Source organism: Malus domestica, chromosome 05 (genome assembly GCF_042453785.1).
Source record: "Malus domestica chromosome 05, GDT2T_hap1".
Taxonomy (NCBI): domain Eukaryota; kingdom Viridiplantae; phylum Streptophyta; class Magnoliopsida; order Rosales; family Rosaceae; genus Malus; species Malus domestica.
In genome coordinates, this window is record NC_091665.1 from 12,127,769 (window position 1) to 12,142,126 (window position 14,358).

At 35.6% G+C, this 14,358-nt stretch overlaps 1 protein-coding gene across 2 annotated transcripts; it reads right to left on the reverse strand.

The window, feature by feature from the left end:
* Positions 1-1,104: 1,104 nt before the first annotated feature.
* On the reverse strand, positions 1,105-2,123 carry LOC103441555 (transcription factor RADIALIS). Of its 2 annotated transcripts, none has more exons than XM_008380238.4 (2): positions 1,725-2,123; positions 1,105-1,443 (listed from the first exon to the last, which is right to left on the reverse strand). In XM_008380238.4, exons 1-2 carry the CDS (start codon positions 2,006-2,008, stop codon positions 1,419-1,421), a joined length of 309 nt encoding a protein of 102 aa, XP_008378460.1. In that variant the 5' UTR covers positions 2,009-2,123; the 3' UTR covers positions 1,105-1,418. The 2 variants fall into 2 exon arrangements, with proteins under 2 accessions (XP_008378460.1, XP_070679115.1); XM_070823014.1 differs by having other exon boundaries at positions 1,290-1,443; positions 1,768-2,109.
* Between the last annotated feature and the right edge of the window lie 12,235 nt (positions 2,124-14,358).

The window sequence follows — 14,358 nt, forward strand, 5'->3', positions numbered from 1 at the left end:
GGAAATAGTTGTCAACCAATAATAGATGCACCTCGGTCATTACCTCATTATCTCAAGGTAGACCTCGTCGTTCTTTAAGTCACCAGACCACCAGGGAAGTGCCGAACAAGCTCCTTAAGATTAAGGTTGTGAGGATGTTGATTGCCTAAATATTAACAGTGATGTCCCAAAAGTCATTGCCAATCAACCAAGCCGTCACCAAGGGTGATCTTGATCCAGGTTCAATTCGGTGAAGGGTATCAAAGTGTGTAAAGATGGGTGTATCGAGATTTTTTTTTAAAGAATACAAAGTCAAGGAAATAGAGGAATGTGGACTAGGATCGGAGGTAATTATGGACTAGGTTTTTGGGTTCACAACTTTTTAATAACTATTAAAATATTAAACCTATTTGTAATTTTTTTAAATTTAATTAGACTTGTGTGATTCATTTATGTGTCACATCAGTACATATCAAAATTTTTGACAGAATTGTAACGGGATGACTACATTGATTTGAGACACTTACTTGCGGGACTACATTGATCGATTTTTAATTTTAGCAACCATTTTGATGTCGCAGGTCAATTTTAGGGATTATTTTGATGTCGCAAGTCAATTTTAAGGACCATTTGTGAGAAAAAAATGACTTAATGGAATTTTTAACAGAATTGTGACAGAATGACCACATTGAATTGAACACCTATTTTTAGGGACTACATTGATTGATTTTCAATTTCAATGATCATCTTGATGATGAGGGTCAATTTCAAGGATCATTTGTGATTAAAATCCTCACGGAAAACATTAACAAGTTTCTTTTGAAACCAAAAAAAATTGCCGTGTATTCTTCTTTCTATTATCTACATGATCTCTCTCTCTCTCTCTGTCTCTCTCTCTCTCTCTCTCTCTCTCAATCTCTCCTGTCAAAGTCTCATAAGCTTTCAAGGCAGTTCGAGAAGAAAATTTTAAGGTTAGAATAATTATATTAATTGTTTTGCTTAGTTGTTATAACAAGGTAATGTTTTGAATGTTTATAGCTTCAATAACTTCAGCATTTCTTTTTATGGGAACACATAGCTAGCTTTAGCATTTTAGAATGTATATATAGAAATAAGTACAAACCATAGAAAACATAAAATAAGATTCCACTACTTGAATATTACACAGAATTACAACGTACATGTATGCCTTTGGTACATACATGCATCCATAAGCTTAGAATAGCAAGAAACAAATTAAAGAAACCGCAACTAGTACAAAGTACATACATATAAGAATCACTGATTTTGATTTCTCAAACTACTGAACATGAAACTATAACATGGCCACAGCGTCATTGAACATTAAAATGGCGTTTAGCTAGTGATGTAGTGATCAAGATGAAGCGATTGATGACATCTTTATTTATTAACTAGTTGATAAACTGAGTTGTACTGCTTCAGTGAAGCTTGAGGTTTCTCATCCTGCAAAGCATGCAAAATTACATGGGGTTAGCTTTAGCTGAAAATCAACGCTAGCTTTGATCAACTTGGGTGGATGGTGGTATTGGAAGTCAGTGTATATAGTCTTATTAGAGCATGGAATGAGATGGAAAATAAAACTTGGTGGTGTTAAAAAATAGTTGTGTATTTTAAGCAGAAGTTTCATAGTGCACGAAGTCAGAAAGTAGTAATAAATAATAGTAATTTTTGTTTAGGTGGAGGACTTAGACAATACTGTATGTTTTTATACAATATAAGACTACCTCTTTTCCTCATCACTCATGTGGTGGCCATGGCTGTTCCCACCAGTAGTCCTGTAATCTGGGAAGGGCACCTGGCCTGACTCAATATGCTTGACATCTTCCACAAGAACCTCATAGTGCCTCTTGACTTCCTCCGGTGTTTTGCCGCCGACCGCTTTGGCCACATTGTACCAGCGGTCAGCAGTGTCCTTGTCGTAGACAGCCAGAGCCTTTTCAAAGGCTTTGTTTTGCTTGGCAGTCCAGGAGGAGCCAGAGCCTCTTGAGGACATTGAGCTTGATGCCATTGAATAATTTCTTAGAGTAAGATGGTTTTCTATAAACACTATAGTGAAAAGCTTGGAAGGAAAATTAAGGAGAGAGAGAAGGGAGAGAAGACCTAAGTGAAGGGAAGTGTGTGATATGAGCTGAGTGCTGGCAATACCTGCTCTTTATAAGGAGGGGGAGTGGGGGTGAGGTGGGGTAGTGCCAGTTGGCAAAGAGATCTTGGAAAAATGAAGGGGAATTTGAATGATTTGTCACCTTAGCTACCACAAAATTATTTCAATGAAGAAATAGTACTAGGACAAAGATGGAGAACTACATTGCAAGGAGAGAATCAGTATCTCCAAGATTTTTTTTTTTTTTTTTTGGTCAAGATTTTTTTATAGATAGAAGAACCAATAAAGCTGATTGAAGTCATTTTCTTTCTTTTTGTCTATCATAAGTTATTATTCACAATCCGAAAATGTAACATTGCACTCTAAGAATTTTTTAGTTGATATAAAAACTTTTTTTTAAAAAAAAAAAAAGTGCAAGATTTCAACCAAAGAAAAAAAGAAGCAAGATGGTTGTTCTGGAAGGGAGATCTTTGCTCATCACCTAAGTGTTGGAGCATCACGTCACTTACGGTCTAGTGGTGATCGTCTTCACCTGTAAGTGAGAGGTCTTAGATTCAATTCTCACCCAAGGCAAATTTGAACCACATTATTGCTAGCCCATGTGAGGCAAAGCTCACCCCCTTCCTATCGTTTGTTAAAAAAAAAAAAAGTTGGACCATCACTACCATATGAAGGCCTTGTTTAGGATAAATAATTAGGTAAGATTCAAGATAAGACACTATTTTCATGGTATATGTTGGAGGAAGAAATGAAAAAAAATGTGACCAACTTAGAGGTAAAAGATGAATTACGCTAGGAGAAAAACTCCCTCTAATCCTCCCTTAAATGGTAGGATTAGAAAGGAGAAGTTTTATTCATGTTTATTACTCTTCCAATCCATTAAAAATGAAAAACGTTCTCTTCTGCTTTCAACATGTCTTCAATTTAGAGGATTATCAATTTTCATCAAGTCTGCTATAATAAAATGGAATTAGGGATAAGCAGTCAATCCTTTATACTAAACAAGTCTTAAATTTCATTAATTAGATGAAATAAAGTTTCGATATGTATGTGTACTAGATAGAGTAAATCAGTGTCACTTAACCACAGTTAGTGTAACAGTGATGCTCACTACTACTAAGGTTGGTGTCTTTTTGGAGTCTGAATAACAACTTTGTTTTCTGAGAAGAGTCGAGCACAAAAACCTAGAAGTTTTTCTCTTGCTTATTTTCCAAATTAACTTTTAAACCTAGAAATTAGCAAATTGAAGCTACTTGGTCTCCATCATAGAAGTTTGCCTTCTTGATTAGAAAAATGGTAGTTTTGTAAAGTATCTTTAGAAGATAAAGCATACCAATAAGGGAAAAAACAAAGTAGAAATTCTCATGGTGAGAGTCTCTTCATCCATTGAGATATCCTTCATATTATAGAGAAATTTTCCAGTGTGCTGCATATACATGGCCCGTAACAACAAATTTTATAATATAAATAGTTGGAAACTTTCTTTTTAAAGCATCCAACCACCTATAACTGGGATCAAAATGCAGAATTTGATTCCGATTATGGGAACTACCTTTGTTTACTAAGCTTTGGAGAATAAAAAGAAAAGTGAGACCCACACAAAATAAGGAATTCAATTCCTCATTTTGAATGAAGGAATTGGACTCCTTAATTTGAGGTGGTAATCCAATTTTGCGAGTATGGAGGAATCGAAAACAATTTTTCTTCCCATTACAACTTAGATATTTACTATAATTTCCTTTTCTTGGGTTGTATTTCTTGAATTTCATGTTTCTTTAATAAACATATAAATTAAAAGAAGACAAATAATTAATGTTCAAATAATTAATGTTTATAGGGTAATTACTATTATTAAGATTTTATTATGTTCCAAAAATATCACTAATGATACAAGAAATACGTTATTTAGAACAAAAGTATTTTAGTAATCATATTCATTTCTATTATGTGGATTCGTAAATAATTTATATGAACTCAGTTTCATTCTTACTCTAATTCCTCAACATTTAAGCAAGCAGTTTCAATATGAATATGATTCTGATTCTTCCCCGTTCCAACTCCTCAATTACATTCCTCTTATTTAAATTACGTAAATGAGTCATTACTGTAGCGGATTGTATTCATGTTACATTGAAAAATCTCTCTTGATTACATCACTTCCTCTCTGTTTTATTCTCTAACTTTGTAGGATTTTAATGTGGGGCCCCCATTCTCAAACCACAGTCAATCAGATTGACCGTACTAAACTTTCACGTGTGCATGACAAGCCATTTTTCTCTCTTTATTTTTTCCCACCTTTATTTTTGTATCTTTTTTTTTTTTTTTTTTTTTTTTTTGAGGATTTAAGTAAATTGGGAGGCCTGTGTTCTCCGCAGTACAAGTGATCTTGCTAATTAGTGTGCTGTGTCCTGAACAACGTTCCAAGCACTCTAGCTGGCGGCCTGCTGAGTCCGTACAATGATGCAATTGTGTTTTTCTCTGAGAATAGGTCAATATATATAATGTTACCCACTCTTCAGCAGTTCGGGACCCTTTCTGATATAGTTTGGTCATTTGGCACAGAAAACTTAGTCATATTATTCACTATGTAGTTAAAAAAGAAGGGGGAAATGTACCAATAAAATTGGCTACAATTTTTATCAAAAAGTAAATTTGACAAAACAATAAGTCGTGTATATAAATAACGGTTAAGTGTCCTCTGTTTGTTTATGTCCCTCAAATTTTATTTTTTTCTAAAAAGAATGTCTAGATAATTGGTTGAATTGAACTTGAACTCTTAAATCATTATGTTATGTTGATTTTACACAAAAAGTTAAGATTGATTTGCTATTGCTAATTGTCATTTGAATCACAACATCAACGAACAAAACCAAGTTTTTCATGATTAATTGACAATTGAAGTATGTAGTAATGTAGAAAACAATTTTTGTAGATATCTAGTTTCTAGGATAGTAAATAGTAATTTTATCTGATCCAAATTTGTCGTTCATGAGAGTTGAACTAGTGAAATCAATTATTTCATGATGTTCATGATTTTGACCCTTTCATGTGCCAAACAGGTCTAAAGTTAAATCGAGAAATACAAATTTCTGTACTGATATATATAACAAGCATATCCACATAACGATCTCCTTTACTTTGTCCTTAGCTGTTGCTGCCGGATGGTACATTGGAGTCACAAACACTAGCCATACATCCTGCCACTTGCCATTCAAATTTTAGCTTATTTTGATCCATAAATCATTGTTCTTCATTTCTATATTTGGTTATTCCTCATATAAAATAAAAAATTGGCTTAAGTTTAACCTCTGTCTCTGGGATGAACAAACAGTTTGAAGCTGGGTGGCTGTTAGTCTGTTTTTTGGCATCTTTTAATGAACTCATGGGCAGCCGATTGCAATAATGTGATAGAATCGTTTACTGGCCACAGTTAAAGTGGCCTAGTTGTGGTTTTTTTTGAAACTTCGCACATTTACATGTATACACCCATATTCATATTTCTCGCCTTATGTGACTACTAGTCATGTGATGAGAGAGATAAATTTATTTTATACATCGGTTGCACCTAAGACATGGAAAGTGTATGTTTCCATACTTCTTACATCAGATGTGTTATAATATTCTGTGTTGAGTACCTGTGAAGCTAGCATCACCAACACGCTGGTGATTCCGAAGAAAACGATATGTTAGACTAAGAACACCATAATGGTGTACTAGCTAGTTGCATATTTTGTTTGGCAGATTATCTATAGTCGGTGAACAAGATATAACTTGCATAGCACCACAGGGTTAAGGAGTATCTAATTTAAGAGAGTGACAGCATTAGGTGAAGAGAATATCTGTTTAGAACAAAAAGTCAAGTGTGAGGAATCCGATTTTAGAAGGGAGACAATGTGATACCATGGCTTTAATCTGCAACTTGGTTAATGTAGCCCAACCTATGGGTCTACATTTTGCACAAATCCTGCCACTAGACCTTAGTTTAGTCAGTTTACAAACTTCTGTGATCCAGAACCAGTTTGTGTATCCAGGGACATAAGATTTGGAGTGCCAGCCAAAAAGGATATTTCAGTATTTGGAAATATTTCTCAGTGACTGAACCTTTTCTTTTTCTTGAATACTTCTCAGTGACTGAACTTAGTTGCCTCTCTAAATCTCAAGAAACGTTTGCAGGGCTTAATGAACCATACTTTTGGGAATAACAAAAATGGCAGTGACTGTCTTACTATCACATAGTGTTACTACTTCATGTATTATATGTAGTATGAGCCAACAACAAGGTTTACATTTGATATCAGTTTGTCATCAAACATAATCTCGAAAACCCTATTCCTCTGCACACGCATTTCTGTGTCCTCGTGCTATTCTAATGAAAAGTCCTATAGTAAATAGATCTCTTATCTTCATATCAAACAAAGACTAGGATTTTTTGGCTGATCAAATGCAGAAGGTATATTAATCGAAACATCGAAAATAAAAGTGGCCTCCATTGTCAAGTTGCATCAATAATGGTCGTGGTATACTGGCCACATGCTAATGGGGCTATCACTTATCATTAGCTGAAAACTACTTTGACCAACTTTCTATGGATCTATACGAAATTTTAATAAAGTAATGCTTTGAGATCGATACACCCTCTTAACGATATTTGGAATCCTTATCATCCCAGTCTATCTCCAATAGAAAGCAAAATCTCTTAGATTCCTCCTCTCTTTCAGGACTAATTCTTCTGGCGGTTGTGGTCCTTCCTTACAAGTTGGAGAAAGTGGTTAACCTTGGACTCTTTTGGCCCCTCCGTTGCTAGAATTTTGTGCTTATGATTTCCATAATTGGTTTGGTTAATGATGCACATAGTACTTACCTAAAATATCTCAGACTTTCCTTTGATTAACATGCGAGCGGGGGAGCTAACTCCTAAAACCCTTTCCCAATTTGGATTGTAGGCTGCAACTCTCATGCATGTAGCTGAAATCACTAGTAATTGAAGGTCAATCATAGGGCGGACTTCAAATTTGGGACCTCTTCTTACATTGCAAAGAGAACTATAACTATCACTAAAACAAGGGTTAGTTTTTAATTATCCTTCAGACTAAGCCCATTATTGATTTGCATTTTTGTTATAAGCTAGTAAATTGGTTGGGAATCCATAACTTCATGGTGCAATGGTCCACCACCCGCACCTCTTGCTGGTCCTAACTCCTAAGTCGGCCGCAAAGCATAGAAATAGCCTTTAGGATCGATGGAATCTTTGATTGAAAAGGGAGATTGTGGAAAATGGAAATATAGTTTTAAATGTTAGATTACAGAGAACAGTGATTGTTATAGGATTAGGAGAGAAAAGTGTAAATTTCAAAAAGAAAATTCACAGAGGAAAATGAATCAATTTCATTTCATCATCGAGAGCTCTTCAGAATGTGACCGACTACTCAACAATGTAGGGCACTGTTACATCTTCTCTCTCTCACACAAGAAAGAATACATCACAGCCATTCATTTCATCTATCCTATGAGATAGCTACAGTTGTCACTCTACATTGCTAACTCTCATTCAATCTAGAGCATTCATTTTGGAATGTAATCCAATGGCTCTAATTAAAACATGTAAAATAGATTGCTTTATTTCAGCTAAAACACTTAAACACTAACACTCCCTTCTAAGTGTTTAGCTGAAATTACTCCCAAAGCCTTCCTCAAATACTCAAATCTATCCCTTGCCAATGCTTTTGTAAAGATATCAGCAACTTGTTCTTCAGTTTTGCAGTAAATCAGATCAACTTCACCATTCTGCAGTGCATCTCGGATGAAATGAAACCTTCTGTTTATGTGTCTTGTTTTATGATGTGCCACTGGATTCTTAGATATTACAATGGCTGAATTGTTATCACATAGAATCTGAGTTGGTTCCACTTGTTCCTCTCCAAAATCTGATAAGACAAATCTTAACCAGATGGCTTGAGCAGTTGCTTCTGCAGCACTAACATACTCTGCATCTGCAGTGGACAAGGCTACACTGCTTGCAGCAAACATGATATCAGGTCTTGTAGCTGTTAAGTATAACATACTGCCTACAATCTGCCTATAGAGACTCTCATCAGCTAATTCACTTCCATCTTCTTTGATTAATCTTTCATTTGTTGAAAGTGGAGTTGCAATAGATTTGCACTCCTTCAATCCAAATTTCTCGAACAAGGTTCTTGCATATTTCTTTTTATGCAGAAGTATACTACCTTCTGTTTGTATGACACCAAGTCCCAAAAAATGATGCAATAGTCCCAAATCAGACATTTCATACTTTCCCATCATTTCTGCTTTAAACTCATTCATTAATGCACTGGAACTCCCTGTGTATATAATGTCATCAACATACAAAGAAACAATGAGAATTCCTGCCTCAGTGACTTTGATGTAGAGAGTTGCCTCACTTGGACTTCTATGAAAACCAGTACTGCAGAAGTGAGAATCAATTTCCTTGTACCAGGCCCGTGGTGCCTGTTTCAATCCATACAAGGCTTTCTTGAGCTTGTAAACTTTGTCCTCCTTGCCTTCAATCACAAAACCAAGTGGTTGATCTACATATACTTCCCTATTTAGAACTCCATTCAGAAATGCTAACTTTACATCAAGTTGGAACAGCTTCCATCCTTTCTGTACAGCAAGTCCAATTAAAGTTCTAATAGTATCAAGTCTTGCCACAGGCGCAAATGTCTCATTGAAATCGACCCCAGGCTTTTGAGAGTATCCCTTAGCCACTAACCTTGCCTTATTCTTCTGTATAGACCCATCTAGGTTCAATTTTGTTTTGTAGATCCATTTGACACCAACAATTGGCTTATCAAGTGGTCTATCAACAAGTTCCCAAGTACAGTTTTTCTCTATCATACCAATTTATGCCTGCATTGCCTTCTGCCATGACTCATCTTGTGATGCTTCCTCAAAGTTCTCGGGCTTAACTATGCACAGATTGCATTTTGCATACACTTCTGTCAAACTCTTGAACTTCAAAGGTGTGTGATCATAGTCTTGTGGACCTGTGATATTCTGCATTGGAACCAATCTTGAGCCATTTTCAATTGACTCACAGACTTCATATGCAGACTCATCATTTACATTGCACCTGTCACTTGAACTGCTTTCTTCTCTTTGTTCTCTCATTTCCACTACAGGTAGTGGTACACTGATAATCTTCTCAGATTGAGATTCCCAATCCCAGCAAGTATTTTCATCAAATATCACATCTCTTGACACAATTATCTTCTTCGAGACAAGGTCATAAAGTCTATAACCTTTCTCACATGTACCATATCCCAAAAAAATACATTTAGTGCTGGTCTCATCTAGCTTCTACCTTAGTTGAGTTGGAATATGAGCATAACATATAGAACCAAAAATCTTCATGTGTTTGATTCCTGGCTTTCTTCCACTATAAGCCTCAAAATGAGTCTTCTTATTTAGAGCCTTAGTGGGACATCTATTCAGAGTGTACACTGCTGTGTTAACAGCTTCTGCCCAGAAATCAAGTGGAACTCCCTTCTCAATCATCATACATTTTTCCATTCCCACTATGGTCCTATTCTTTCTCTCAGCCACACCATTTTGCTGTGGTGTATAGGCTACTGTTAGTTGTATTTCCATGCCCATTTCTTCACAAAATTTCCTTAATTCAGTAGATGTATACTCCCCTCCTCTATCACTTCTCAACTTTTTCAATTGATAACCACTTTGCAATTCAATTGTGGCCTTAAATTTCTTGAAGATATCAAATACCTCTGACTTGTTTCTCAAGAAATAGATCCAACACATTCGAGTGCAATCATCTATAAAGGTAAGAAAATACCTATTTCCTGTTTTAGTTGTGGTTTGCATAGGTCCACAGATATCTGAGTGAATGAGTTCTAGAGGAAGAGTAGCTTTCCATGATGTTTCCTTTGGAATCTCTGCAATGCTTCCCAAAAACACATCCTTTACATATCTCATCTGTCATCTTGAGCTCAGGTAATCCCAACACCATATCATGTTCTTTGAGTTGCTTCAGACTGTTTAAGTTCAAATGTCCCAGTCTCCTATGCCAGAGTGTAGAAGACTGACATACATTAGCTTTTAGAGCAACCTGCATCTCAGGTTTAAGTCTCAAAGGAAAACTTCTATTGCCCTTCATTGGTACTCTAGCTATCAGATTAGACATTGAACTATCATCATATATTTCTGCAGTTGTACCTTCAAACACAAGAAAGTAACTGTGTTCCATCATTTGCCCTACACTGAGCAAATTTTCTTTTAATCCTGGAATTAACATCACTTCCTTGATATATCTCCTTCCCAGTTTGGTATCTACTCCTAAACTTCCTTTCCCTGTGACTTCAATGAGCTGTCCAGTACCCATTTCTACTTTAGCAGTTATATTTCTATCAATGTCAACCAGCAAATCCTCTCTTCTAGTCATATGGTTACTGTAACCACTGTCTACATACCATATATCTTCACTTTTCTTCACAGTGACATTATTGCAGACATAGAACATGGTAGGAGTATCATTTACTTGATTAACAAAATTCACATGCTGGTTAGCCTTCTCCTTCTTGACTCGGCAATCTCTTGCAATATGCCCCAACTTATGACAACTATGACACCTTGGTTTATCTTTGAACCAACATTCACCAAAATGCAGTTTATCACAATGTATACAAGGATTCTTAGCTCCATCAGAAGTACCTGCAATTTTTCCAGTTTGATTTGCAGGTCTATTATCTCCTTTCTTCCATTTGGACTTCCAACTTTTATGTGGTTTGAACCCTTAATTTCCATTGTACTTATTTTGCTTTGGACCAATACTGAGACTAACAAATGCTTTCTCAGTGTGAGATTCATCATGCCTGTCAATTCTTTGCTCATAGCCTTTGAGAATAGCTACCACATCTTGAACATCAACAATATCTAGATCCTTAGTATTCTCGATGACAGAAGCAATACTATCATACGATCTAGGTAAACTGATAAGCAATTTTTGAACAATTCTCTGATTACTTATATCCTCACCATAGCTTCTCATTTGACTAATCAAATCAAATAATCTAACTAGATATGCAGATAATGCTTCATTTTCACCCATTCTAGTATATTCAAAATCACAGCGTAAGACTTGGAGTTTTACAGCCCGTACCTGTTTATCTCCCACAAATTCTTGTTTCAGCACATTCCAAGCAGCATTTGCAGTCTCTTGGATGGCGATTCTCGGAAAGATTTGATCAGAGACGGCTCCTTGAATGATTCCAAGTGCCTTCGCATCTCTGACTATATTCTCCTTCAATAGCTTGCTTTCAGCTACAGTGAGTTCTTCATCCTTCTTCGCCGAAGTTTCGACACCCTTTTCGACGATATTCTAGAGCTCGTGCGATCGGAATATTGTCTTCATCCGAATCTGCCAGAAATCAAAGTTATCACCATTGAATACCGGCGCACGAAGATCAGCTCCACTCAATCCAGCCATGTGAGACGAGATCTAAGATCACTACACTTTCTTCTCCAAGTTTTCTTCAGTGAGAAAGCTCAACGGTTAGTTCGAGCTCTTCACTATGAGCTTCACAGATTCACGCCCAGTTGCAGAGGATGCAACCCGGCTCTGAGGCCATGTTAGATTACAGAGAAGAGTGATTGTTATAGGATTTAGGAGAGAAAAGTGTAAATTTCAGAAACAGAATTCACAGAGGAAAATGAATCAATTTCATTTCATCATCGAGAGCTCTTCGGAATGTGACCGACTACTCAACAATGTAGGGCATTGTTACATCTTCTCTCTCTCACACAAGAAAGAATACATCACAGCCATTCATTTCATCTATCCTATGAGATAGCTACAGTTGTCACTCTACATTGCTAACTCTCATTCAATCTAGAGCATTCATTTTGAAATGTAATCCAATGGCTCTAATTAAAACATGTAAAATAGATTTCTTTATTTCAGCTAAAACACTTAAACACTAACATTAAATTGGTGATTTATGGGAAGGATATATATTTTATGGAATGAACTACGTGGACGATATATGCATGGGCAGTTCTGCTTGAGTGAAAGATACATGGTCTCAACAAGCTTTTCACTTTGGATTCCGCACTTAAATTGTCGCTATTGACATTTACGCACTTATATCTATGTGGATTACACTAACACACACAAATCCTATCTGTGTGTGAAAGCCATTTGTGTAGTAGTGTACTCTCTTATACGTAGTGCACTTGGAGTAGCAAAAGTTTCGGGCAATCACTGACCCACAGACTTAATCAGTTAGAAATGAGCTAACAGTGAATATCAAACACGCGTAACTTGTTTCACATCCAATTAACTCCATCCTGCTATTTGATAAGGCGGAGACACAATGCAACTTATTCTGCATTTTGCACATCAAGAAAAAATTACTAAATAAACACTAGAGGTTTCATCCACAACGTGCAACTATAATTCTAGTATTTCTAATTAATGATATTTTTTTTTTGAACAAACAATATTATCTATACTAATGGAGAGATGGGTGAGTTTAGTCTCACAATGGGTTAGTAATAATATAGTTCAAATTTACTTTTAGCGAGAATCTTAGATTAATGTCATATTAAATTATAATTAGACCTTGAAAATATAAACTTTAGTATATCATCAATCTAACAAAGGGCAATGATTAAAAGGTATATTGATTTTCAGTTTCGAGTTTTCAATGTTTAATGTATTAATTCTCTGTTGATCCTACTATACGTGGACCAAATATCAATATAGTATATTGACTAAATTTTGACCATATTTAAAATATTGTAAGTTGGTATCCGGTACCGAAATAATATTTTTTTTCCTATTATTTTAAGAGACCATGCAAATTGAAAGGCTTCATGAATTATAATACTTATGTGGCTTATATATATGTTTTGAACAAGATATGAAGCAATTCATAGAAGAGACCATGTAAATTGAAAGGCTTCATGAATTATAATACTTATGTGGCTTATATATTTGTTTTGAACAAGATATGAAGCAATTCATAGAAGATGCGTGATGGTAAGACGAGCCATGCAGATTTTGAAATAAGGAATCGCAGTGCGAGCATCTGAACACCACCAATCAGCAATGCATGCCGACCATTTTGGGTGCACCAAGGAATTGTTATCAAGTCGTTGAACGATCAAGATTATTCAAGGTCCCGTAATAGCTAGCTAGCTAGGGTTACGTAGAGTAGAACGACGTGACTGGATCATAAGGAACAGACAAGAGACTGTGGGCGCATGGATTCTATTGTATCCTTGTTGAATATTTTAAGAATATAATATAATGTAACAGAAGCAAATACCCTTTATGACTCTAGCAAAATTTTGCTTAATAATTCTGGTAGGTCCGTTGCACAGCTTGAGTATGCTAGTGTAATTGGAAGTTTAATGTATGTCATGCATTGTACCAGGCCAGATATCGCATTTGCAGTAAACAAACTTTCTAGATATACTAGTCATCTAGGTACTGCTCATTGGAAAACAATAAATAGAATTTTTGGTTATCTTAAAATAACTATTAACCTGAGTTTAACTTACTCTGAGTTTCCAGCAGTACTTGAAGGATATTCAAATGCAAATTGGATAACAAGTGCTAATGATAATAAGTCTAAATCAGGGTGGATTTTTACAATTGCTGGAGGAGCAATTTCTTGGGTTTCGAAGAAGCAAACATGTATAGCACATTCAATTATGGAATTTGAATTTATAGCATTAGCAGTAGCAGATAAAGAAGCGGAAAGAATTAGAAATTTGTTATTGGAAATAGAGTTGTGGCCACAACCAATGCCATCCATTTCTTTATACTGTGATAATGAAGCTACTTTGTCTAGAGCATACAATAAGGTATACAATGGAAAGTCTAGACATATTAGCTTGAGACATGAATATGTCAAGCAATTAATAACTGATGGAGTTATTAATATTATTTATGTTAAATCAAGTAATAACTTGGCGGATCCATTAACTAAAGCACTTTCAAGAGCTTTGGTAGTTAGTACATCTAGTGGAATGGGGTTAAAAACCTTTATTGAAAATTAGCCACCAATAATAGTAACCCGACTTTATCTAGAACATCACTAGTTTAAAAGTTTAATGGGTAATAACAAGTTATTGATAAGTGGATGTGAAAGCACTGAAAATTAATATATAGCTCATTCCATAATGATCAGTGCAAGACTGCTACATTTACGAGGATGAGTTTTATCTCTTAATGAGGTTATTTGTAGTTATGT

Bases quoted from the DNA above. Each gene is read 5' to 3' on its own strand.
- LOC103441555 (XM_008380238.4), bottom strand. From the start codon at position 2,008: ATGGCATCAAGCTCAATGTCCTCAAGAGGCTCTGGCTCCTCCTGGACT. The intron at 1,444-1,724 runs GTAGTCTTATAT...CATGCTTTGCAG, and splicing joins ATGAGTGATGAGGAAAAGAG to GATGAGAAACCTCAAGCTTC.